General features: G+C 50.6%; 1 protein-coding gene across 4 annotated transcripts in view; it reads left to right on the top strand.

Moving 5' to 3' along the window:
- dlg3 (discs, large homolog 3 (Drosophila)) overlaps positions 1–27,331 on the top strand; it is a 73,526-nt gene that overhangs the window by 20,846 nt on the left and 25,349 nt on the right. For all 4 annotated transcript variants that reach the window (XM_047017450.1, XM_047017572.1, XM_047017490.1 and 1 more), the window contains 5 exons: positions 22,566–22,619; positions 23,222–23,272; positions 25,010–25,134; positions 25,883–26,052; positions 26,441–26,577. In XM_047017450.1, coding sequence (XP_046873406.1) covers positions 22,566–22,619; positions 23,222–23,272; positions 25,010–25,134; positions 25,883–26,052; positions 26,441–26,577 — 537 coding nt within the window. The remainder of the gene's footprint in view (positions 1–22,565; positions 22,620–23,221; positions 23,273–25,009; positions 25,135–25,882; positions 26,053–26,440; positions 26,578–27,331) is intronic.

Here is a 27,331-nt window from a genome sequence, read left to right as displayed (position 1 = left end):
GGAGAGGGGGAGGGGGTTACGTAAGAGGAGGCAGTTGGTGTTGCTGAGCGGGGATGCTCTGAGAGATGGAGAGAGGGAGCAAGAGAGAGAGAGAGGAGACCACAGCTCTGTGGAATAGCATCTGTCCCCTTGGTCTCCTAAAAAATGGGCTTCTACCTCTCTCCGTCTTCCACGCACCCACTCATCCCCTTCCAACCCCTCCCCTGCGAAGCATGACAGAAGCACAGCCTTTGATGGACGGACGACCCCCCCCCCCCTCCCCCCGCTCTTCTGTTCTCTTCCCCTCAGTTGCAGTTGCTCATCCATGGGTGGGAACGGCAGTGTATCCCTTCCCCCGCTACCTAGGCTGGGCTACACACAACACACACGACAAGCCAGAGAGCAGGCCAGACATGGATATGAGCAATAATCATACGCTGCCACATACAGTAGATCTTTAGCTACAGTGGGTGAGCATTTTCACGATCGGTTCACAGGAGCCTGAATTATGATTTGCAATCGGCAGATGTGAGAACCCACTGTAAAGTAATTCTCGTTTTCATGGTTGATGTTTCTGAATGGTTTTCCGACGGTGAGGGTGGGTCCCACCTTGTAAAAAAAACTCAAGTCCTTAAGTGAGTAATAGCGCATTAGTTATGGTTAAAAAACTTGCCACTTATAAGACGGCTGTGTTTCCCACCTTCTTCCTCGTTCACGTTCCCTGTATGAGAGCATGGCTCCTGCCGTGGCGGGGGCGGGGTTAATAATGGATGGACGCACATGAACTCTGTTGGGATTACAGAAGCATTCTTTCAAACATTTTTACAGCATTTGGAGTTTCCATCTGAGAGATGTAGAGACACTCGTCTAATGGGGGCCGATTCGCTCGAAACCCCCTCTCCCCCCCGGGCTCCAATCTGTCTTTGTGTGCTCTCCAGCTCTGTGGCTATGATTAGCTTTAAATATTAATTGGCATTTACTTTATTTATTACCAGCATGATATTAAACATAACCAAAATGCTTTCCTAGTCCCCTATGTCTCCTGTAGGTCTATTGTTTCTACAGCACTGCTGTGTTATGCTTATGCCGTATTAGGCTTGGTGGGCCATGTTGAGAACCATGTTGAGAGCATTCAGGAATGGATCAAAACTATCTCTTTTCTGCTCATCTCTCTTTTCTCTGTTTTTTCCATCTCTCTTTTTCTCTTTGCGCGGGCTTGGCCATAGCTCCTGTGGACAGGATCCTTCGAATCTCTCTCTTTCATTCTTAACGGCCCAACCACCATATGCTCAAAGTGGAGTATGAAATGGAATGCACCAATCGCTGTCCCTTTTGATCTGCCGAGTTTGATCTGTTATGTTATCCATCCTCCTGGTGCTGAAGCCAGTCCATGACACCTGAAGATGTGTCAGTTGGAGTTGTGTGACGTCCTACGATGCTGACGTGCCGGGGCATGACAGTACACATAACCTCACATAATGGCTGCCAACAGACTCCTTGATGATTTTGTGTTTGTGCGTCAGTGTTTGAACAGCAACGCAACAAGATTTCGTCCGTTCCGATTCGATTTGCCATTTCTTTTTTTCCCCACGTACCTGAGGGGGGGGGGGGGGGGGTATTACAGGATAGGATTTCCACATTAGACTCCTTAGCCAAACGCTCGGTGCTCCGCCCCCTGCTGTGGCCTCGACAGCCTCCACATCTGAGACCAGCAAGATTGTCATCAGATCAAGAGGGATTTATCCGGGAGCTCATCTGGGATGGGAAGCAGGGAGTTAGGTGCTGTTGGAAGGCTTCACCCAACTGGGAGTGGCACATTGCAATCAGCCTTATTCAATATCCCCCCCCCCCCATGAATATCAAGTCTGACTGAATAGAGGGGGGAGATGGATAAGATTTTATAGACATATAGTCTGTCTGTCTGTACATCCTGGCCATTGTTAGATTCATGGTTAAATCATTCACGGTTGTCTTTCAAGTGCCTTATCAAAAAATAGATAATTTGCATATATATTGTGTACGACATTACATGTCAGCATTCTCATTGGCCAATATTATTTTGTGTGATGGGAAAGATACGTCCCATATATATGAAATATGTCAGCAGAGTGTTTTGGGCTGTCACCAGTCAGAGGCAGGGGAGGAGGCAGGAGAGTAGAGCCGAGGTGTGGAGAGGATTGGAGTGGTAGTGTTAGTCAGTGATGTCGCTCCCGGGACACATAAAGCCAGTGAGCTCAGACCTCAGAGAATCTGGAGTGTGTGGGGGGGGGGGGGGGGGGGGGGGGGGGGGGGGAGGGAGGGAGGGAGTGTAGCAGCTACTGCAGGTTGCTATGGGTGAAGGCTGTCAGAGAAGAAGGGGTGACAGTTGTATACCGCTAACAACAAAGAGAGCGGTGTGACACACACGCAGCACTGATCCTAGTCCTCCCCACACGGAGATGGAGGTGGGGATGGAGGTGGGGATGGAGGTGGGGATGGGGATGGAGGTGGGGATGGGGATGGAGGTGGGGATGGGGATGGGGATGGGGATGGAGGTGGGGATGGAGGTGGGGATGGGGATGGGGATGGAGGTGGGGATGGGGATGGAGGTGGGGATGGAGGTGGGGATGGGGATGGAGGTGGGGATGGGGATGGGGATGGAGGTGGGGATGGAGGTGGAGGTGGGGATGGAGGTGGGGATGGAGGTGGAGGTGGGGATGGAGGTGGGGATGGGTTGGTCCTGGGGGGGAGCAGACCCCCGCTCCCCCTACCCTCCATCATCCCCCATGACCGTTATCTCTCCCGGCACTAAAAGGCCAGACAGCTTTGCATTCTGGGAGTGATGAAATTCTGGAAGCAGCAGTGTCTGTTGGCAGAACAGGGGGGGTTGGTGATCAGGAACAGAAGAAGAAAGCCTTGCCTACGCGCTTGTTGCCATTCTGGGAGCTTGGTGGTGTGTCTTTCTCTGACTAATCTGTGTTCAGAGCTGGACTGCTTACATAAGGAGATCTTTATCACAGCTACCACTGTCTCGCCAACCAGCCCTTTTTGGGCACCAAGTTATGACATCGACAGAGGTGTTGGAGCATCGGATGTTTCAATGTTAACAGAGAGTGTGCTGTATTCCCCACCGTTTGGATGTAGTCGTGTCATCTTGAATTTGAACAAAATCTAACAAGAACATTGGTATAAAACTTATAGAATAACATTTCATTCTAGATTTTACATTTACAAGTAACTGTTTGCTAGGAATCCACAGTCTTAACTTAGACTTGTCCACTATCTATAACACAACCAATAGTTAACATGTTTCTTCACAATACTCTATTACAGTAGTATTTCCTATTTCTGTCTGATTTCATTTGATGTGGCTAGACGATAAAATCAATTCTGCAATATCCAATAACTGAAAGATGACCATGTATTTGAGATGCTCATGCAGCACTCAGGACAGTGTAGCTGTGCTCTTGTGTAGCTGTGCTCTTGTGTAGCTGTGCTCTTGTGTAACTCTTGCTAGGAGCCAGACCAGGCCTGCTCTGTGAGAGGAACAGTCCAGATGATGTGGTCCAGTTCAGCAGAGTCGGCCTGTAATATTATTAGCCCCGGCAGTCTGCTGCTCTGGTTAACAGCCCCTAGACCCTCTCCCCTGGAAGTCATTGCTATGTTGTCTCATTGCCTGTCACCGGCTGCAGTGCACACTGTACTGTGAGTTTCAATTGTCATTGGACAAGGACTGGAGCATACTACCCAATACTAAATGTATCTATCTCTGTTCACTCTCTGTTCACCCTCTGTCTCTCTCTATCACAATTCTTTCCACACACATATATACCTTCACACACCAGTTAAACACAAGCACACATACAAGCTGCCCAAACACACTATCCTACATACATGCCACACACACACACACACAGAGCATGCCTCTCTCATAGAGACATATCCCTAAAAAGGAAAAGCCCCTCAAATATTAGAGGGATGATGCATGCATGCATCTCAAAAATAGGAAGAGAGACAAGGCACACTGCAATATTGATGTAGCGCCATTCTGGGGATTTTTCGATAACAAAAGTTGGCTTTTTATACCCCGTAAGAGGGGGCAAAGTCTGTCCGTCTGACAGGAGGCCAGACGGACTCTGACGTCACGGCGCTGGGGGCCCTAGCTGACAGTGGAGACGGCATTAGGGAGGGGCTGCAGGTTGATCAGCGAGGGCAAGCCCCCATGCGACCCAGGGGCTGAGCCGTGTCAGAGCCCACCTCGGACACCTCCGCTAAAAGCCCTCCCAGGCTCTCCTCCACGACTCCCTCTCCCTTCCAGCCTCTCATTCACACATGTCCTCGCCCGGCCCTTTGGCTCAGATGCAAGCTGAAAAGGTCGAAACTTAAGTAGAATTAAGGTAATATGCTTCTTAGATGCAATTATAGCTTTGAGTGCTGTATGTATGCCTTCTGAAAACATACAGGGCACTAAGTGTGTTTGGACAGTTTTAGTGTGTGTGTTTGGATTCCCTGTCAGGTTATAGGTGATGTTTTGGTGCTTTCCAGTGTTTTTTGTCCAGGCTGTGTGTTTGTGTTCCAAGCCATGGCTGCTATGGCCCAGTGGTCCATATGTTCTCTGTCTGAACCCGTGTGAGGCCTCAGCCCCAGGCCCCAGTCACAGTCCTCTTCTAATTCTCAGCCCCTAGCTCCGTAGCCCTAACCTCCCTCCCCTCTGCCTCTCCCTGCCAGCCAGCCAGGGGAGGGGAACGCTGTTTGTTTGTTTGCCTGCCTGCTCTGTTTTATTTAGGGTTTTTTGCTGATCACAGAAGCGACTGGCCTAGAAACGGGACTGTGCTGTGCTGTACTCCTGATTCAGCAGGGGAAGCATCTCAGCCGGAGGGGGGGGAGGCCAGGGAGGGGAGGAGGCAACCTCCACTGCAGGTCATGATGGTCAATAGGTGTATGCACACAATCTGGATACTTATGGACCGTGCAGGTTTCTGGGAAGCACCTCCACCCCCTTCGGTCCTCTCTCCGGAGTAGGGTCTGAACAGCAGCATTAACATCCTCGCCAAACTGTGCGAGAACTCCCACACGCTGCCGCGGAATCCACGCACCACCACAATCGATAGAGGAGAGGCATGGCCTATCCCCAAGCCTTCTGACTCCTCTCTATTCTAGTGGGAGTCCGTGGGTGCTTTCAACAGCGCCACAGCTTTTGTTCAGCCGCTGGTAATTGGGGTGTGCTTGCCTTCGATGAGCACAAACCATTGTTCTCTCACATATATATATTTATTATTATTATTTATTTTCCCACCCCTAAGCCTTCGTCAATATTTGGACTACATAGACAACTAGGTGTCAAAAGTTTCATCTTAGTAGCGATCGAGTTGCTTGTATTTTTATAATATTAAGTTTTTGTGGCGAAAAGTGAAGCTAACGGTGGCTAATTTGCTAGCCACAGTCACTGACGCTACTAACGTCACTAACGTCACGAAAGCTCGCGTGAGTACCTCCAGCAGAACATTAGTTTAGCAGCTCGTTAACTTCTGGGAGATAGCTAGGCTAACTGCTTTACTGCAAGGCAGCTGCTGAAACGCCACAAGCAAAGAGGCCAGGGTGATAACTATTTCCTCATTTTACTTTGTGATATGACACACAATTGTCATGTGTAATGCTCAAGCATCCCTAAATTTCATTTCAGCACCCCCAGTGTTTCCCACACATAGACTAATGTGTGGCGGTGCGCCACAGAATCAACACCGGCCGCCACATATTGCGTTTCGTAAAAAAACATTTTTTTTATCGCTATTTAGGTTAAAACACGCAGCGTATTCGTTCAGCTGCATTTCCTTTCCCCTGCTCTCCCTCCGTCTCTCTGTCACTCATGCGTCTTTCTCACATATGCACAGTCACAACGTCAGCACACGTTAGCAACAATGCATACATATGCCGTTCTAGTAAGACCGACAGCTAAATCAGCTAGCCTTCAGCATTAGTGCCGTAGCTATAAGTCGAGGAAAGTTGAGGCTACTTTTCGCTAGGTACCTTACTCACATTTACATTTAGTCATCTAGCAGACGCTCTTATCCAGAGCGACTTGCAGTACTCGAAGTTTCCCCTTCGGTCTTTTGGTGAGAAGTCTCAAGAGCTAGCTACTTACCCGGCGTCATGGAGCCGACCAGTTAAATAGTTGTTTAGCACTAGCGTTGCTACATGCATAATGCAGAAATGATATGTTAGTTGTTGTAAATTTTGTGAAGGTGTGAATCATTTTGGATTAATATTTAATGTAACAAATTATTAACAAATTAACTGTGTAACGAATTGTTAACGAAGGAATTATTACGACCCCCCCCCCCCCCCCCCCCCCCGTTTGACAACCCCACCCCTCCCCGCCACAATTAGTTTTCTAATCTGTGGGAAACACTGACCCCCCAAAAAAAGATTATTGTTTATTATCATTTGATGCTGGTAGTTCATGAAGAAAGGGACATCCTTAGTTTTTTTTATTAATTCATTCAATATGTTGCATAATAATACATAAATGAATTAATTGTTATCCAGTGAAATTAGGGATGTATTAGCAAGGGGGTTTAGTACATTTGCAAGGCACTGTACTGTATTCATGTCACATTCTCATTGGGGGCTGAGCACCCCTGATTGATACAGCAACGCCGAGGTTTGATATTTCCAAGCATGACCAAATGGTCGAGGCTAGCAAGTTGTTCAATTGTTAATAATAGGTAGGCAATGCATTTTTATATAAAATATACAGAAATATCAGTTGTAGAAATTTCATAAAAAAACTGACCCCTCTGCAACCGATGCAAGCAAGCACACCCTACAATTTCCGCAGAAATTGTAACCTCTCTAGTTTTAGATTGCAGCTCCAGCTGTAGTGAACGCTGGCACGGGGCGGCAAAGACAAGGACTCACAGATCGAGTCTTCTTCTTCGCAACAGGGAGCCCCTTCATTCACTGGAGCATTGACTGGATATGGCCCATCACGTGGGGCAGTGATCCTCTGAGCACACCAGTACATTACCACCAATAGCTTTGCCTATTCCAAACATTTTGATGTCATTTTTCCTGACTGAACGAGACATAGAATTGTAGGAGACGCGCTGGAAGGAGGAAATGCACAGATTAGAATCTTTCTGCTTCCATTTTCTAGGGGAGGAGAGACAGAGCGTCTGTGGGGAGGCAGAGCGTTCCGTAGCATGTGTGGCTGCGCTGAGTGCCATCTCTGTCTAATGCATTATCCAAGCAGCCCTTCAGCCATTTGGTCTGGTCTCTTTTACTGTTTTTAGTTTATCTTTTTTTGAAAAAAACAAAAATCCTCATCCCCTGTGTTCTTTCTCTCCCTGCTCTCTCTTTCTCTCTCTGCCCCTCCCTCCCTTTATCACTCTCTTTCGTCCCCTCCTTCTCTCTCCTTCATTTCACTCTCTTTTTTATCTCACTCTCATGTATTTCTCCCTCTGCAGTACATTGTTGGAATCAAAAGCTTCATTTTCAGGTGTCGAGCACCCTTATCTGTGCTGTGTTGTGTTGTGCTGTGTTGTTCCGTGGTGTGCCGTGGTGTGTTGAGCACAGCCTCCCCGTGCCATTTGAAGAGGCTGTGCACATGCAGGACTTTATTAGAATGCGCAGACGGTCAGGCATTTAAAACAATCACATCTCTCTTTGATGTCTCACTGATTCTGGCATCTATGTCTAATCCAAAGGAGGTTTGGCGTTAGAACGGGAACCTCCTGGGCACATGACATGAGTCTGTGTCACACCACATCACGATTGGTATTTGGCTGATGTCTTGACCAAATGTAATCCATGGAACTGAATGCCGAAGGTTGATTTCCAGTTGAATTAGCTCGATTTCCTTTGGGGAGTCAACAATTAAACGGTTGATGGATCTTTTTTAAAGTGCATTCGATTGCACAGGGGCCTACTGCTGTATGTTTAATGTAGAGTAATGAATCTTGAATTATTCATATATTCACTGCAGTTCTTGTAGGTTGCTGGTCTTACTCAGTAACGGCTCGAAGGGCTGGAAGCCCTGCAACGGGGTGTTACTTAGTATGTGCAGCATGGAGCTTTTGGAAAAAAGCTTTGCTTGCCTGACGCGGCCCTCTGCCTCCTTCTCTCTGTCCTCCCTCCCTCCCTCCCACCCTCCCACCCTCCCTCCCTCCCTCCCACCCTCCCACCCTCCCTCCCTCCCTCCCTCCCTCCCTCCCTCCCTCCCTCCCTCCCTCCCTCCCACCCTCCCACCCTCCCTCCCTCCCTCCCACCCTCCCTCCCTCCCTCCCTCCCTCCATCTCTCCTTCCCTCCCTCCCTCCCTCCCTCCATCTCTCCTTCCCTCCCTCCCTCCCTCCCTCCCTTCCTCCCTCCCTCCCCCTCCCTCCCTCCCTCCCTCCCTCCCTCCCTCCCTCCCTCCCTCCCTCCCTCCCTCCCTCCCTCCCTCCCTCCCTCCCTCCCTCTTGTCCTGTTAAGAACATAGTGGAAATGTGAGGATGAGCAACATTAGCCAAACAGATGTGTGTGTGAGGACAGAGCTCAGATCCTGTAAAAGGCCCCTGGGTTCATTAGAACGCATTACTGCCTCATAGACATACACTGCACTGTACTGTCTACCCATCAGACCTTAATATGCTTACGAGAAAGTGAGATAGATACACAGCCCTAGAGAGGGAGAGAGGGGCGGGGAGAGAGAGAGACAGACAGACAGACGGACAAACAGAGAAAGGCGCAAAGCACAACCACCCCTAGATGCATCACACACAATCCCATCTTAATATCCTACACCCTATCTAACTGTAGATACTGTATCCATGGCTTGAAATAGCTTAACGTGGATTGATTAGAATCCGTTTCCCCTCTGTGCATCTGCGTCTGTGCAAGGCTGTGTGGTCGGGCCGCTTCCCACGTCTGCACCTGGGCTCCTCAGCCAGCACGCTCCATCACAGGCTCAACCCCCACACAATACAGACAAAGATCCTATTTGCATCATCAGCCTTATTATCCTAAAAAGACTGCCTTTCCTACAGACCCCCACCCCTCTCCCCCCACCCCTCTCCCCCCACCCCTCTCCCCCCACCCCTCTCCCCCCACCCCCCACCTATGCCCTTCATCTGTGGTTGGAGTATTTAGGGTTGAGCAGAAGCCACTCCAGATGACATGCTGGATTATCAAAGTGTGTTCTCTGGGTTTCAGAGGAGGACATGGTCAGTGGGCAGCTTCCTCTGGCAGGGCTTGAGATGGCGTGCTGCACTCCACAATCACAACTTCATTGAGCTCTGATGTAATTGTCCTTCTGCATCATTGCATGAGCTCTGTGACTGGACATTGTGGTGTTTTTCCCCTACTGGCAGCCAAGGGGACTCGTGTTGGTATTGGAGCTCTGCAGTTGATTTATGAGCTCTGGAACGATGACATGTTGGAGCTGTGACTCAGAGCTGCATTTTACCATTGGCATCTCAATACGACCCCATTACCAGTCTCGACATCAATTTCTTGAACATTGTGATCATATATTTATATTATTAGATTAAATGTATTTAGGATAGAATATTGAGGAGGGTTGTGAGGTAGTCTTCAACCCTGGACTGCAGCCCCCAAGTGATGGATTATGAGAAATCCATCTAAGGATTTGAGGCCCATCTGTTACACCAATGAACTAGTCTTAAAGAAGACTTCATATTGAACCTGGTCTTAGTGTGTTTGCATACATAATGACAATGCAGGAGAGGATAAAGACTTGATGTCTTCTGAAGCCTCTGAATAGTCGTGACTGAGATGACTCTGCTGTGCTGCCTCGGGTCTCTGAGAGCTGACCCAGGAACTCCACCTTCAAATCCCAACCACGTCGACTCTTTGTTCCTGGTGTAAAGTCCGAAATGTCAGTCCCTCATGACTAAAGGAGGGTACCTGAGATGTAGGTCATGGATAGATACTGTTGCTGAACATGTCTGTTTTGCTCTAATGCTGAGGGATGTGAGGAGGGGTACATGGGGGATGTGAGGAGGGGTACATGGGGGATGTGAGGAGGGGTACATGAGGGATGTGAGGAGGGGTACATGGGGGATGTGAGGAGGGGTACATGAGGGATGTGAGGAGGGGTACATGAGGGATGTGAGGAGGGGTACGTGAGGGATGTGAAGAGGGGTACATGAGGGATGTGAGGAGGGGTACGTGAGGGATGTGAGGAGGGGTACATGGGGGATGTGAGGAGGGGTACATGAGGGATGTGAGGAGGGGTACGTGGGGGATGTGAGGAGGGGTACATGAGGGATGTGAGGAGGGGTACATGAGGGATGTGAGGAGGGGTACGTGGGGGATGTGAGATGGGGTTAATTGCAGCAGGGTATTGTTCTTTTTGTTTTTTTTTTGTCTGGATTCTTCAGTCCTCCCAAATTGTGACAAGCTAGGGCTGTGATGCACGAGGAAACACAACATAGATATTTGTGTTTCTGTTCCATGTTGCATCTGGGTCCCCCTGCCCCCCTGCTCCCCTGCCCCCGCCCCCCAAGTCATCATGACTTTCAGAGGGCTGCTCCAGTAAACAGCTGAAAACATGAGCACTACTATTAGGCCTTGGTAAAGGTAATATGCCCTGCTCCCAGCTTCTTTCCTCTGTGAAACTCAGGGAAAAACAGACATGTGTTGGTTGGGTGGGGATGAACCTGGGCTGGCTAACCAACACTTCATGCCTCATGGTGATCCCGGTAATGGATTCTGTTTTAAGTCCTGAGTATGCAAATAGAAACCTCAACTCCCCACTCTTGATCAACCGACTGACCCGATCGTTCATGTGTCAACAATACCGCCGTCGGAGAAGAGAGAGAATATTGGAGCATGCTGGTGTGGTGCGGTGGGTTTTAACACGAGGGCCGATCAACCACAAGGCTCTTTGTCAGGCCAGTTGAAAACATGGCAGTAAAAGTCACAGGATCATACCATGGTGTGGGAGTAAGTTCCGTCTGTTCACCGTCTATTTTGTGCTGGTGCACCTGGTAAAGAGCTGGGTGTGGGCACGGTACTTGGGATTGGAACTATCACGGTCTCTATCCTCTGAAAAGCTGGCACATTTACAAAGGGCAGCTGTGGGATAAAGTATTTAGCACTGGTGTTGGGAAGCCTGTTTTTCTGTTGATATGCAATCCTTAACGGTCGTTGAACTCAAAGATATTTGAGTCTATTTCAGGATACATGATGTCACTGTGTTAGAACAAAGCCGGTGACGCAGAGATCTTTCCACACCTGAAGAAGGGGTTCTCAGTATTTGTTCTCTGGGATAGGCTGTGGCTGGAATGGAAGAGAGGAGATAGGAGAGAAGGAAGCAGGAAGACAGCAGAGGAGTGAAGAGGAGGAGGAAGCCTGGTCTGTGTGTTGCCATGGTGCAGGCTGAGCCAGAGCTGTACATTAGCTCTGCTCCTCAGCTAGCTAATTACCCTCCAACTGCAATGTTGACGCGCTGCCTGCCTGCCTGCCTGCCCGCCCGCCTGGCCATCAAAGGCCTTCCTTTCTGTAAGGGATTTTAATACTGCATAGATATAGAGAGGGACACACATAGAGCACACACAAAAGGATAATGAGCGATTTAGACATGGAGGGGGGGCCATGGGGGACCACACAACATCCTTGTTGGCTGTAAAATGGCGTGTGTGGGATACAGTTTGTTCCCAGAGCTACAGGAGCGACCAAAGGGGTCAAGGTGAAGGGTGAACACCCGTCCCCATGAGGAGGCAGTGTCACCAGGACTGGTAACTGCTCTCCTGTATCAGCCAGCCACTTGTGTAACAGGGAGAGCTCTCCCAGCCCTGAGCGACGCTGTGAAGAGGCTACTGCTGCTGCTAGAGAGAAAGGAGGGAGGGAGGGAGGCTGTAAGAGAGTGAGATGTACAGAAAAAGAGAGAGGGGTAAAGAGAGAGAGGGAAAGATACAGGAAGGGAAAGACAGGGAGAGAAGGGAAGAGATAGAGAGGCTGTCGTAGATCCTGATCAGCCAGCTTATAAAACCCAATATGGGCCGCTGTGGATTAATATTCCCCATTAAAATTCCAATTATGTAATCAGCCAAATCCAAGCCTTGCATATGCTCATCAGAATATCTCCCAGGCCCATGACGCGCCTGGCAGCATCAAGGGAGGCGGGGATGGGGGGATGGGCAGAGTGGGTGGAGAGGCTGGGAAGCAGGGAAGCAAGAGGAATGATGCAATATCAGGCCACGCACTTTGAACCCCAGAATGTCCTTCCTCTGTGGTTGCCGTGGCAGCAACGCTGTCCAGATTGTTGGGGGCTCCAGAGCAGCAGCTTCAGCCATCCACCACACAGAGCAGGTGCTGTATTTCTGGACCCTGTACATGGAAGGTTACTTGGGATTCATTCATTTTGACACTCTCATCTCAACTAGCAGAGTACATGGGGAGAAGACGCATTTCCTGAATCCATTTGAATTGTTCTGGTAATGTAGAGTAATGTGTGCCTGTGCCCTGTGTGTTTAAACAGGTCGTGACCCTGCCTTTATTCAAGTGTAGATATAAACACATATTGACTGGCATCCTGACCTCCTCTTCCTCTTGAGTCATACAGATACAATTACCAAGGCAGTGCAGAAATGGAGTCTGCCCTTATTTTGACATGGATGGTATTAGTTTAAGGTTTGTTTTTAAGAATGCAAGTTGCGCTTAATTGAAATGGCTAGGTTTGAGACCCATGTTTGAAATATTCAAAGCTGCAAAAAAACAATTGCCTTGCAGTGTCTGTTGTCCGTGGGGTTAGCATAGCAACAGAACGTGAGGCAGTGACGCCGGTGGCACGATGTTCTAACGGGAGGCTCGTACGCCACCAAGGCTTCTTCTTATCACGGGCCTCCATGTTGAACGCTCGCCGCCTGTAAAGGCCGTCTCTCGGCCTGCCTCAGATCAGTGTGCGTGTCATCAGTGGGGGGGCTCGCTGATAGCGGTTCTGATCCGGGGCTGAGGGGAGCGTGTGTTTCGTGCGTCCGCGGGCCCGAGACACGGGCCAATCTGGACCCTCGACAGGAGGCAGATTGGTTTGGCAGTCCCCAAAGTGATCCAAACGTTTAAAACAAAGCCCTTTTTTCCCTTCTTCTTCTTCTTCTGCTCCTACGCCACCGTCTTGGCAATAAATACAGCAGCATATGGATAAACGTGCTCATGAATGTATTCATAATTGTTGAGGAGAGAAGAAAGTAGTGGCACAAGCTCCTGTTTTCTGTTTCCTCCTGCTCGTTGTCCTACTTTAATGTAGTTCTTCATCCCTCTCAACACCTCCCAGCCTTGCTATACAGGGACATGTCTGCTGGTGTCAATGGAGCCGTGTGTGGGATTTCCAGAGGGGAGGCTCCACAAGGCTGAGGGCTAGGACTGGGGGCTGAAGCTGGGGGCTGAGGGCTAGGACTGGGGGCTGAAGCTGGGGGCTGAAGCTGGGGGCTGAGGACTGGGGGCTGGGGGCTGAGGGCTGGGGGCTGAAGCTGGGGGCTGAGGGCTAGGACTGGGGGCTGAAGCTGGGGGCTGAGGACTTGGGGCTGGGGGCTGAGGGCTAAGGGCTGGGGGCTGAAGCTGGGAGCTCAGGGCTGGGGGCTGAGGGCTGAAGCTGGGGGCTGAGGGCTGAAGCTGGGAGTTGAGGGCAAGAGGCCGCGGGCTAGGACTGGGGCTGAGGGCTGTTTTAGAGCCAAGAGAGGGTAAAGAGGCCTGGGAGCTTGGGACCTGGATCTCCATCCTGCCCAAGGTCAGGGGTGGCTCTCTGTCATCTCCGCCAGTTGGTTTAACAGTGTATCTCCCTGGGGGGATTCTCTGGTGTTTGTGCCAAAGCCCTCAGATCATCCCTCTGTACCTCCTCTTCCTCCTTCTCCTCCTCTTCTCCCTCCTCCTCGTCTCCTTCCTCCTCCTCGTCTCCTTCCTCCAGTCTCTGCCACATCTCGGGGCTACAAGCAGGTTTCAAAATGAACAGGTTGGTTTTGAAGAGTGAGCGGTCGGCGGTTTGTTTTTGTGCTGAGCTGACGGGTGTTGTGTGCACATGGGCAGTGTCTGGTGGCGCTCAGACGAGCCTGACCTCAGAGCAGCAGCCCCGCCTCAGGGCGCGAGGCACCACACCAGCGCTTTGGAAGGTCAAAGGTGGCTCCGTGGGGCGCCAAAAAGAAGCTGCCAAAATACAGCCATCACATCAAGGGCCCACATCCTCACGGAGGCACAGGCAAACACACACACACACACAGCAAAACAAACACACACACACACACACAGCAAAACAAACACACACACAGCAAAACAAACACACACACACACAGCAAAACACACACAACCACACGGTCAGAGCCAAGCTGTGACGAGTCATGGCTGCCATAGAATTCCCCATCTCTGTCGTCTAATGGCAAGCAAGGAAACTAAATGATCAGTCAAAATCGACAAAGGGATGACACAACAGGATTTTGAAAACCCAGAGCTTCAAAATGGCTGCAGCGCGGTGCTGTCGTCAGGATCCCAAACAGCACAGAGGAACAGTGACTCTCAGCTTAGCAACAAGGGGTTAGCAACCGAGAGGGTAGCTAGCGAGCTCCACGCAGCAGAGACCTCTGGTGTCGAGGAAGCCAGGGGGGCGGGGTCACAGGAAGCGCAGTGATGATGCGTACCTATGACAGCGTACATTTTTCACGCCTTTCTCTCAGAGGCTGGGTCATGGTTGTTGACGGGAACGTCGACTGTTTTTACATCCCCCTCCGTTGTCCTCACCTCAAAGCCTCCTCACTCCTCCTCCCTCTGTCCACTCCCCCTCTCTCCCCTTCCCCCCTCTCCCTCCCTCCCTAACATGTGTAGCGAAGCCCATCTGTTTTCGGTCATTTGAAGCCACCGTATAATGGTCTGTCTTCTATTTGACGAGTGCCGCTGGGAGCCCACCGCAGTGAACAGCATAATGGTGGAAATAATTACAGCACCGTGGCGATGCTCGACGTAACCTGGCAGCAGGGCTGTCAGACAGGGCGGGGGTCAGATTAAATTATTAACCCAGATTGTGCTGATTCTCTCCACACCACACCTAATCTCTGTCCACTGACCAGCAGAAGCTGCTACTGCCACTGGCCGAGGCATCCCAGAAACTCACACACACACACTCACCGGCCCCTTGAACAGCCGTACTGCACGCACGCACACACACACACACACACACACATGCACACACACACACAGACTCTTATACCACGAGCCACAATGTGCAATTCACTAGCCACAGAAGCGGCAATTCTGGGATATCTACTGTACAGCCTTGTCCTCTCACACGCAGAAACCCACACGCTCACACCTGTGACTCCTCTATAGCGGGCCTGTGGATGCCTTAGCTTGGCTGGGTAGGGGTTTGGAAGGACGGGGGGTGATGCTAGCTATTGTGAGGCGGGCCGTGTGTTCTGCTGAAGGTCAGCCCGGCCTGCTCTCTCATTGGGAACAGTCCACTGTGACCAAACTGAAAGGTAAGCCAGAGCACGCTTTAGTTCTGTTACATAAAGATGAGAGGTGAATGCTGCTGACAGCTGTGACAGGCTATTAATTATGGTTTCATAAATGTGAAATTGTGTGTGTATGTGTGTGTGTGTGTGAGAGAGAGAGAGAGAGAGAGAGAGAGAGAGAGAGAGAGAGAGAGAGAGAGAGAGAGAGAGAGAGAGAGAGGGGGGGGGGGGGGAGAGGGTGTGTGTGTGTGGGGGCTTGTCTCTATGACTGTCACAATGCTCAATCATTTACATCAAATCAGTTTTTCCCATGGAAATCTCTTGGCTTTTAGTGAGCCTGTTTTATGAGCGAACTAATTAATTTCCTTGTGGTTGCCACATTCAAATGAATGCCAGAAATCAGCTGCAGTTGTGAGAGGCAGAAGGAACGTTTGACCTTTAACGCAGGACATTTTTTTAATCACATCTCGTTACCCCGACTTTGTCTCCGACGGGGAATTGAGCACCAAGGTTCGAGACCAAATCTGCTTCCATGAAAACATCTCCTTCCCTCCCCTCTCCTCCTCTCCTCTCTTCCCCTCTCTTGTCCCCCCTCCCTTCTATTATCTTCTCTTATCCATCTGTCTGTTTCTCTCCTCTTCCTTCCTCTATCCCAGGGGCCTTAGTGTGAATGAGATGTTGGGTGCATGATAATTGAGTAGGTATTGATTGGACTGCAGCGTGGTGTACGAGAGGCCAATGAGGGCCTGGGGATCAGAGAGAGGCACACCACTGACTGCGCCTCTCACCCCCCCCCCCCCTCCTTCCACCCCCATGTACTGCAGGAAACACACCAACCAAACACCCCAGCATCACACTCATCATCACTCACACAGGGAGCGTTTGGGCAGTGATGTACAATGATGCACAGTGGCAGTCGGTGTGTGCCGTGGCGACGGGTGCCGTGGCGACGGGTGCCGTGGCGACACGTCCCAGCCTCGTCTCCGTGACCTCCTCTCAGAGAGGAGCCGCTGTCATAGTTCACGTTGACGTTGCCATTGGATACAGGGTGGCTGTGTTAGCGCCCTGCAGGAGGAGTAGAGGGGAGGAAGAGAGGGGATGAGGAGAGGGGAGGAGAAGAGGAGAGGAGGAGAGGGGAGGAGAGGAGAGGGGAGGAGGAAAGGGGAGGAGGAGAGGGGGACGGGAGGTGTGGAGATGTTTGCTAAGAAACTGGAACGTTATTGTCTTGTCAGCATCTCATTGTTATGCGCATGCGGAACCTTGGCATGCTCCTCATCCTTTCAGACCCCGGGGAACCCACTGAACAGAGAACACAGAACACCATAGGAACACTGGTGCAGGAAGAGGAGGGAGGGGCTATCGCTTTACTGTTGGACTCACATGGTATAATTGTGCAACAATGTGATGGCAGTCATGCACTCATATGATAAGATAAGTGAATTGGATGTAAAAAAAATCAGATGTTCATGGTTAATTCGATGACTCATTTTGCCTTACTGGTCTATACGTCATGCCAGTTTTCCATCATGCAGTCGTTTGTCAGAACATTGTCAATAGGATCACTGAACATTAGATGCGGCCCTGCTAAATGAAGACCCAGGTTACGTGGTCAGATGGATGGCTGGGTGACAGTAATTATGTTGTTTTGGACTGGCTCTACCTGACAAGCTGTCTTCTAGCCAGGAGGCCCCTTCTGGTCATTGGTTTTTGATCCAGTGCTTGTGTGCTGGGCACAGGCAGTGTGGCCTATGAGGGGAAGGCATGAGAGAGAGGGGGGGAAGATAGAGAGGAAGACAAATCAAGGGAGAGAGACAGAGCCGCATAAGCCGCAGTCAGAGTCCTGAGAGGTGAACTGGGGGGAGGCGTCAAAGGGGGCCTCACAGCCAATGCGACGTGAGCACTGGTCACCATGGGAACACATTGATTATTTAACAATTTGGACGTAGCCTGTACCCTGCGGCTGCCAAGGTTCAGCCTGAGTCTCTGCAGCGCCGTAGCTTCCAGGGTCTGCAGCCACCAGGGTCTGCAGCTTCCAGGGTCTGCAGCTTCCAGGGTCTGCAGCCTCCAGGGTCTGCAGCCTCCAGGGTTTGCAGCCTCCAGGGTCTGCAGCTTCCAGGGTCTGCAGCTTCCAGGGTCTGCAGCCTCCAGGGTCTGCAGCCTCCAGGGTCTGCAGCTTCCAGGGTCTGCAGCTTCCAGGGTCTGCAGCCTCCAGGGTCTGCAGCCTCCAGGGTCTGCAGCTTCCAGGGTCTGCAGCCAGACGAGCAGAGACAGGTACAGCTCTGTTTGGAGGTGACATGACTGAGTCACAGAGACAGAGAAAGAGGGATGGATATAGAGGATCCATTGAAAGTTTGGAGAAATATCATGAGCAGATGGATGTGTGTGGAGGGGGGGAGTGTGAAGGCGGGTGGAGCTGTGAGTGGGTTACCATCACATCTGATGGGCAGTGGGGACTGGTAGTATCAGACAAAGTGCCAGGCCTGCTGAGATTGCAGTCTGGACTATGTGTGTGTGTGTGTGTGCGTGTGTGTGTGCGTGTGTGTGTGTGCGCGTACATGTGTCCTGCCAGAGCCTGCCCTGAGCCCTGCATTACAGCTGGATAGAAGTGAACAGCGACAGCTGGCTGGGAAAACAGCCTTTAATGATTAGTGTTTGAATTAAAAGGAAATTAAAGGATTTCTGATAATCTTATCCAGATTTGGTTAATTCCAGCCTTGCCCCTTAGTCACCCCCTTCTGTCACATCTGGAGTCTGTCCAGCTTATTTAACCCATAACCCCAGAAGGCCTTTCACCACCTCAGCTAGTCCTCTCACACACACAGTGCTTTACGGCTACACACCCTCTCCTGGTTTAATCTGTGATAGTGTGTTTATCTTGACCTATGTGCATGTCCCCCTAGCTGACAGAGTTCAGACAGTGTAAGCCTCTCTGCTCCACTCAGGGACACCACACAGCCTGTCCTGGCCTCTCACAGCCCCCAGCCAGCAGCAGCATGCTGCAACGCCATCATAAGCCTCTCTCTCTCTCTCTCTCTCTCTCTCTCTCTCGCTGTGCGTTTCTTTCTCTCCTTCTCTCTGTTTCTCTTGATATATCTCTCTCTTTGTATGTCTCCATTTCTCTTATCTTGTCTCTGTCCTTCTCACTCTCTCCTTCTCTCTGTCTGCACCGGTCACCCTATGCTCATGCCCACTCCCTGCTCCCACTTAAGAGAGAGTACAGACACACACACACACACACACACACACACTGTGCGGGACGGATGAAGGATTACACACACTGAGATTATCTTCCTCTTTCTTTTTGTTTGCCTGTTATGTGTGATACAGATACTGGGATTAGCGCTAACAATCCCAGACTAGGATGACGCAGTCATGGCAGTTTTTTCTGACCTGTGGTTTCTGACTTGAAACTCTATTTCTAGATGTTTTTCTGCTATTGTTGTGTTTCTCTATTGTTGGTTAACAAGCCGGGGACCTCAGTGATCCCTGGGACTGCTCTGTTCCTATGGCTGTGTCTTGTGCTACGCTGGAACAGGTTCTGTGACTTAGTCCAGTTCAGAGAGAAAAGAACTGTTCTTGTTTTCCCTCTAGTCCCCACTGCTGCCCTCAGGCTATGCAGCACCACTGCCTCCCACACACACACACCCCCCCCACACGCACACACACATCACACACCCACACCACACACCACACACCACACACCACACACACACACATCACACACCACACACCACACACCACACACACACACACAACACACCCACACCACACACACACACACATCACACACCACACACCACACCCACACACATCACACACCCACACCACACACCACACACCACACACACACACATCACACACACACACACAACACACCCACACCACACACACGCACACACACACATCACACACCACACCCACACCACACACACACCACACACACCTACACACCACACACACACCACACACACACACACACACACCACACACCACACACACACCACACACCCACACCACACACACATCTGCTCAGGTCAGCCCATCCAGTGGGCTGACTCCACTGTGCTCTCTCTCTCAGCCCTGTCAGGGCGGCCAGCGTTGACGCTGAGGGGAAGTGCTCCCCCCCCTCCCCCCCCTGCAGAGCAGCAACAGAGGAAGGGTCTCAGCGACAGCTCACGAGGAAATGTGCACACGCAAGCACTGTTGGCGGCATCTGCTCGTCCATATGTAGATTAGCAGCCTTGGCGGTGCTGACGCGGCAGGGTGGAGTCCACAGCTGTCCAGAGTCACAGAACATCCTCGCCGAGAGGACCAGGGACCCTGGAACCTGCCGCCATGTTGGATCGGAACCACAGACGTTTTGTTCCCAGAGAACGTGCTACCACAACATCAGACACACGGGGGGGGGAGTCATTTGAAGGAGGCGGGGTATCGGGTGTTAGGGTGCGGGCTAAGGATGTGTTGTGAGTACAGACGCCAAATTATAGCTGTCGAGTGATTGTGCATTTACTTAGCCTATGTGTACGATATGTACATTTCCACGCTACGCCCCCGGCATCAGAGGACACGCTTGTGGCGGCGATGTAAAAGAGAGCTGTTGGCTTTGACCCCGACTGCTTCTGTTGTGCTCTCGCCATCGCCTCCTGTGCCCGTGAATGAAGTCTGTAGGAGGAAAGTGACAGATGCGTCCCGGAGAAGCGCGTAGGAGGAGGGAGGCCGGTCCAAAGTTCTCCAGCCATCTCCCAACATGGTTACCAGAGGCGGGAGGCCTCCAAGAGTAATAGAATGATCTGTAGTCTGCACCATGAAAGCAATCAGAGCCACAGCCGCCCAGACCCCCGGCCGGTGTTTAAGGCAGTAATGTGATATCAAAGACAATAGGCTAGCACATCAGGGGGAGGAACACAGAGAATGCTGGGGAATCAATAGGAATCAATATGAGAGGCTCCAAAGACAGAGAGAGGGTCCTGGAGAACGGTAATGTGGGAATACTGAGGGGGGGGGGGGGGAGTGGTGGTGGTGGTGAGGGATGGGTGAGGAGAGATGGAGACTTTTGAATTGAGGTGGTGGGAGAGGCTGAGACGAGCTTGTATTGATGGTTGGTGGCTGAGGAGAGATGGTAAGGGGTTAAGAGAGGGAGACAGGATGGTGGGGCTGAGAGAGGGAGACAGGATGGTGGGGTTAAGAGAGGGAGACAGGATGGTGGGGCTGAGAGAGGGAGACAGGATGGTGGGGCTAAGAGAGGGAGACAGGATGGTGGGGTTAAGAGAGGGAGACAGGATGGTGGGGCTGAGAGAGGGAGACAGGATGGTGGGGCTTAGAGAGGGAGACAGGATGGTGGGGCTGAGAGAGGGAGACAGGATGGTGGGGTAAAGTTGAGGAGACAGGATGGTGGGGCTGAGAGAGGGAGACAGGATGGTGGGGTTAAGGGAGGAGACAGGATGCTGGGGCTGAGAGAGGGAGACAGGATGGTGGGATTAAGAGAGGGAGACAGGATGGTGGGGTTAAGTTGAGGAGACAGGATGGTGGGGCTGAGAGAGGGAGACAGGATGGTGGGATTAAGGGAGGAGAAAGGATGGTGGGGCTGAGAGAGGGAGACAGGATGGTGGGGCTGAGAGAGGGAGACAGGATGGTGGGGCTGAGAGAGGGAGACAGGATGGTGGGGCTGAGAGAGGGAGACAGGATGGTGGGGTTAAGGGAGGAGACAGGATGGTGGGGCTAAAAGAGGGAGACAGGATGGTGGGGTTAAGGGAGGAGACAGGATGGTGGGGCTAAGAGAGGGATACAGGAAGGTGGGGGGAGGGAGGCAAAGTGACAAGCTCTCCTGGACCTCAGACATCATCAGTCCCCAAGCTGCATCTCACTCCTACAGCGTCATCAGATCAATAGAGAACACAGTAATCTCTCTCTCTTTTGCTTTCTCTGTGACTCTCGCTCTGTGACTCTCTCTGACTCTGTCTCTCTCTCTCTTTGACTCTATCTGACTCGCTCTCTCTTTGATTCTGACTCTCTGTCTATCGCTGACTCTCTCTTGCATTTCAGCTGTAGTTTTGCATTTCAGCTGTAAGGGTTGGAGAGGGAAGAACCCAGTAAAAGCACATGAGATGGTTACAGGAACGTTAGCTGTATACAGCTCCTGCCTGTTTGATCTGAATACAGGGTAGCTTTTAGTGTTCGCCCCCTAGCCCTTGTTTGACAGGCGCTCCCTTCACAGTTGCACAACAGCGTCCCTATGATGCTGCACCCAGGAGGACACAGAGCCTGCAGGGGCTTGAAGCCCAAACACTTGGTGGCGCTATAGAGCTGTTTATTGCCTATGATAAAGTTCGGTGGTCTGGGATTGAGATCTATATAGTGGCTGTCTGTGTGTTGTGACTAACTGCATTGATACAGTGTGACCTGCGTCTCCTCCAGAGAGTTGGGCATGGTGTGTGAAGTGGAGGGGGTTGTGGAATGAGTGTGCTATATCAGGTGTTAGGTCCCATGGTAGAGGCACACACCATTTGTTTTAATGAAAGTCCACAGGAAGCCTGGAAAAATAACTACATCTGTCTCTCTGTCACCACACTCCTCAGTCTCAGTCCTCACACCTAGTCATGGTTTTCATCAGCAGCCCTAGCCCCAGCCCCAGTACCTTACCCAGTACTAGCCCCAGCCCCAGTACCTTACCCTGTCCTAGCCCCAGTATCTTACCCAGTACTAGTCCTAGCCCCAGTATCTTACCCAATACTAGTCCCAGCCCCAGTATCTTACCCAGTACTAGTCCTAGCCCCAGTATCTTACCCAGTACTAGCCCCACTATCTTACCCAGTACTAGTCCTAGCCCCACTATCTTACCCAGTACTAGTCCTAGCCCCACTATCTTACCCAGTACTAGTCCTAGCCCCAGTATCTTACCCAATACTAGTCCCAGCCCCAGTATCTTACCCAATACTAGTCCTAGCCCCAGTATTTTACCCAGTACTAGTCCTAGCCCCAGCCCCAGCCCCTTTCCCAGTCTTGGTCCTAGATCCAGTTCCTTTCCCCAGTCCTAGCCCCAGCCCAGAGTCCCACAGGGCCTGTTCCCCTGGCATGGTCTGTGTGGCTCCTGGCTGAGCGTGTGTGAGCTGCGTATGCCTGAGCTGCCAGCTTCACACTCTGAGTTCATGTGGATCTCTTCATCTTCACAGGCCAACCCTCCCCCCATCATCGTCAACGCAGACTCACTGGATGCAGGCCCTTATGTAAGTATCTGTTGTCTCTACACCCTCCCCCCCTTTCTAGCTTTCTCTTTTTCGAACTTTTTCTTGCTGTCTTACTATCTCTCTCTGTCTCTCTCTCTGTCTCTCTCTGTCTCTCTCTCTCTCTCTCTCTGTCTCTCTCTCTTGCTGTGTCTCTGTCTTCTGGCGGCCACAGCATGCTATTCACCATGAGGACTAATTTCTATAATCCTATTGACCCCAGCTGTATACGCAAGATGAATAGGCCCCAATTGTGCATTTTGGAAAATGAGATGGAGAGAGAAAAAGATGATTCCGCATTTTATCATGCAATACGATACCCACTATTGATGTACTGTAACATTATGGTGTTTGGGTTGTAACCAACATTATTTAATCAAAACCTCCACCCTGTTTTGCTGGTCTGTAGCTTCTTTCACATAGCAGTGTAGTAATGTATCAAAATATATATTACATATAAATAACAGTCAATGTATCTATATATTTTTGTATTTAAATATAAATCTTATTTATATATGTATATATATTTTTTTTTCTGATCATGTATTTTTTTTTTTTTGATCCGAGATGTAACTGCCCTGTATGTGTCCCTATTTCCCTTCTAGGTGAATGGCAGTGATGGGATGTACAAATATGAGGAGATTATCCTGGAGAGGGTGAGTACCAGCCTGCGTTCCTTACATCCATTTTCTCCTCATCTCATTTCCTGAGACCCACTCAGAGAGACCCTCTTGCACCACTAGGGGGCAGTAAGCAGCTCAGTCTTGTGCTCTGCTAAGAAGGTCTCCCTGGTGTGTGTGTGATGGAGGTAAAGGCCTCCCTATCTCTTTGATACCCTCCAACACATCATGGGGTTTTGTCGTAGTGAAGTGAAACCTAGGGAAGGTTTCATCATGCAGACTGGGTCACCCACTGACAACTCAATTTGTATCCTCCTCATCCTCTTTAGAAAGGCTCCAACAGGCATGCACACACACACACACACAGACACACTTAGGGGCCCCATGGGAGTTGCACATGTCAGAAGTAAGGCTTGGTCCCACAGTGGAACTCAGTACTATATGTTCCCGCTCCGGCTAGTCCACCCACACATACAGATGCATCTTCACCTCCAGCATGGATGCAGCGCTGCCTTCTCCCTAACTTCCCTCTAAGTGGCATGTCTGCATGCATAAGCTTAAATAAACTATGTAAAATCACACTTTAAGAGGTCTGAGGGTGTGGAACATTTGGTGGTTGGGCCCAGTGCACTCCTTTCGGCTCCCGAGCTGCGATCTGGGAGTCCTCAGCCTTCCTCTGTCCTAATTTGTTGGGACCGAGGCTCATTAATTATAGAAAATGATAAAGTGAAGTCTTTTCTCAGCTGTCTTGTTTGGGGCCTGTCTCTTCGGCCACGGCTGTCAGAGGGAGCACTGTGTCCGGAGACAGCACACCCAGATGGGTGCTCTGCCATTCTGGGAGAGAGAGGGAGCGAGAGAGAGGGAGCGAGAGAGAGAGAGAGAGAGAGACAGAGAGACAGAGAGACAGAGAGACAGAGATGAAGGTGGAGGGGGTAGGTGGAGGAGAGGTAGCATAAATATAAAAGAAACAGAGAAAGAGACAGGGAAGCTCTTTGTCATAAAATAAAGATGAAATCCTCCCTCCCTGGCTGCAGTCTTTTATCACTCCAGACCAGAAATCCCTCCATTTATGAACACATAGTAGCCAAGCTGCCAGTAAGGCCTAACCATACATCACATTGATAATCTTTCATAGACGGTACATCATCACAAGGAACACAGATATATAAAAACCCAAAATACCAATTTATACCATTTTATATTTGATCTGTTCTTGTTCTACACATTAGAAGTGTCTTAAAATGTTATATACTTACATATTTATTGACAACTTGAATTATGTAAGTATGTTTGCAATTATACTTTGTAAATATCCATTGAAGTCAATGTTGGTTTGCTTGGGCATTGAAGATCATCAGAGATGGAGCCCAGATCGTCCCAGGCGTGAGGCAGTGTGTGTCAGCCCTCCTAAGCAGTCTGCATAGATCACATGCTCCCCTAGCACACCAATACTATTAAGGAACCCATCACACTGACCTTGACAGGTCCTTCCTCGAGTGAGGTGGACCCATCACTCATGTGGAAATGCAGTGTGTGTGTGTGTGTGTGTGTGTGAGAGTGTGTGTGTGTGCTTGTGGAGGTGCATACATGTATTAATACATAAATATTAGTATAGGTGTAGGTGTGTGCGCGTATGGATCTGTGAGTAATTGGGTGTGTATACTTGCACGTGTGTGTGGGTGCGTGAGTGCATGCATTTGTAAAATAAATAGCATGTGTGTATGTGTGTGTGCATTCTCCCTCATACCTCATGGTCACCCCCTCCCCCTGCAGGGCAACTCTGGGCTGGGCTTCAGCATCGCTGGGGGGATGGACAATCCACACATCCCTGACGACCCTGGGATCTTTATCACCAAGATCATCCCTGGGGGAGCTGCAGCCATGGATGGCAGACTGGGGTGAGCCCCTCCCTCTCTCACCCCTCCCTCCCTCTCTCACCCCTCCCTCTCTCTCTCACCCCTCCCTCCCTCTCTCTCTCACCCCTCCCTCTCTCTCTCACCCCTCCCTCTCTCTCTCACCCCTCCCTCTCTCTCTCACCCCTCCCTCCCTCTCTCTCTCACCCCTCCCTCCCTCTCTCTCTCACCCCTCCCTCTCTCTCTCACCCCTCCCTCTCTCTCTCACCCCTCCCTTTCTCTCTCTCTCACCCCTCCCTCCCTCTCTCTCTCACCCCTCCCTCCCTCTCTCTCTCACCCCTCCCTCCCTCTCTCACCCCTCACCTTCCACTAATCTGTTACCTCTGTGAACTCTACCCTCCGCCTTCTAACCTCCTCACTCCTTTTTCCTTTTTACAGTATGTATATAGTCTATTCCTCTTGAACCCCTCTCCTCACCTCTTTTCCATTTCTCCTCTGTACATCCCAATGGGCAGATCTGTGTGGGAGTGGTGCTGCTCCAGTCATGTGACCCAGGGTTCACACACTCTTAGGAACTCAAGATTCACCATAAGCTTTTAAGAAAAAATAAAATAAAAAATGAGGATCTTCTAAATATGTTCACTGTCAGGCTTGTTGTATATTCTCTTTCTGACTGTCTCTTGAGTCTCTCTCTCTATCCTCCTGTTGCTCCTCTGTAGACTGACAGGGTAGCATGGGTATGGGCTGTGGGTTTCCGTGGATACATCAGAGTAACCGCTCTGCCCCTCTCCAGGGTCAACGACTGTGTGCTGCGTGTGAACGAGGTGGACGTGTCCGAGGTGGTCCACAGCCGGGCGGTGGAGGCCCTGAAGGAGGCCGGGCCCGTGGTCAGGCTCCTGGTCCGGAGAAGACAGGCCCCACCAGAGACCATCCTGGAGGTCAACCTCCTCAAGGGGCCCAAAGGTCAGCAGACTGCTGCCAGAATCCCACAACTGGTTGAAGTTTTGTGGCATTAAAAGTTAGGGGATATTTCAGCACTGCTTTTGTTCAACGAACATGAAGTAATAGGATTAGGGTTAGGGAACTTCCTTTCTTGTTCGTTCTGCAAAATGAGAGATAAACAGAATTTGTGTTTAAAAACGACAGTATGCAGTGTATGACAGCCACGCTAAAATATAAATGTGTACAACAATGTAGCTCACTCTGAGAATCACTTACCAGGCTAAAATAGAAAAACATATTTCAATGTCATCAAAACCTATAAAAGTGTTTTCCCTGATGTTTCTCAACATCTGCGTCTTGCCTTAGTTTCAGAAATGCTAGACCTGCTAACTTCCCATGCTGTTTTTAGGGCTGGGTTTCAGCATCGCTGGAGGCATCGGCAACCAGCACATCCCTGGAGACAACAGCATCTACATCACCAAGATCATCGAGGGGGGCGCGGCTCAGAAGGATGGCCGGCTGCAGACTGGAGACCGTCTGCTAGCTGTAAGGCACTAGCCCACACACACTCTCACACACACAGGTTCACTCACACACACACAGCAACCTATCATGAGACATAGAGTATCTTACTATTTATCTTACTACATATACCAACATACAGACCACAACATTTCGGTTGGTACTTTTTTGGCATGATTTTGATGTGTTTGATGCTTGGAGAGTCTCCATTTGCGTGTTTGTCAGTTTCCTCTCCCAGATGCCAAGGTAGTAGTGGAGGGGTGTGAGTGTCTCTCTCCTGAACAGTCCTCCCAAACAGGTCCCGCGTGACACGCAACAGCATTTAATGGCACTGTGTGTGTATGTGTGAGTTTGTGTGGGCTTGTGCATCTGTGTTCTTGTGCGTGTGCGTGCATGTGTGTTTGCGTGTACGTACGTGCGTGCGTGCGCCCCTGTGATTGATCCTGGGCTGAGGCCTGGGCTCTGGAGCGTCTTCCCAGGCCCTGTCTTCCCAGGCCCTGTCTTCCCAGGCCCTGTCTTCCCAGGCCCTGTCTTCCCAGGCCCTGTCTTCCCAGGCCCTGTCTTCCCAGGCCCTGTCTTCCCAGGCCCTGTCTCCCCAGGCCCTGTCTCCCCAGGCCCTGTCTTCCCAGGCATATTTGTGCCACCGAAGATAAAAGAACCCACCTGCCAGCTGGATGACTGACTGCACCGTCGGCAAAATATGAGATGTGTTTAAGGCTGCCATAAATAAGAACAAAGTGATGATGCCGCAGCAGCGATAGTGCAGGAGCTGTGAGGG

The sequence above is a fragment of the Hypomesus transpacificus genome, chromosome 1 (genome assembly GCF_021917145.1).
Source record: "Hypomesus transpacificus isolate Combined female chromosome 1, fHypTra1, whole genome shotgun sequence".
NCBI classification, from domain to species: Eukaryota; Metazoa; Chordata; class Actinopteri; order Osmeriformes; family Osmeridae; genus Hypomesus; species Hypomesus transpacificus.
Note: the sequence above shows the minus strand (reverse complement) of the source record. Positions and strands in the feature narration are given on the sequence as shown.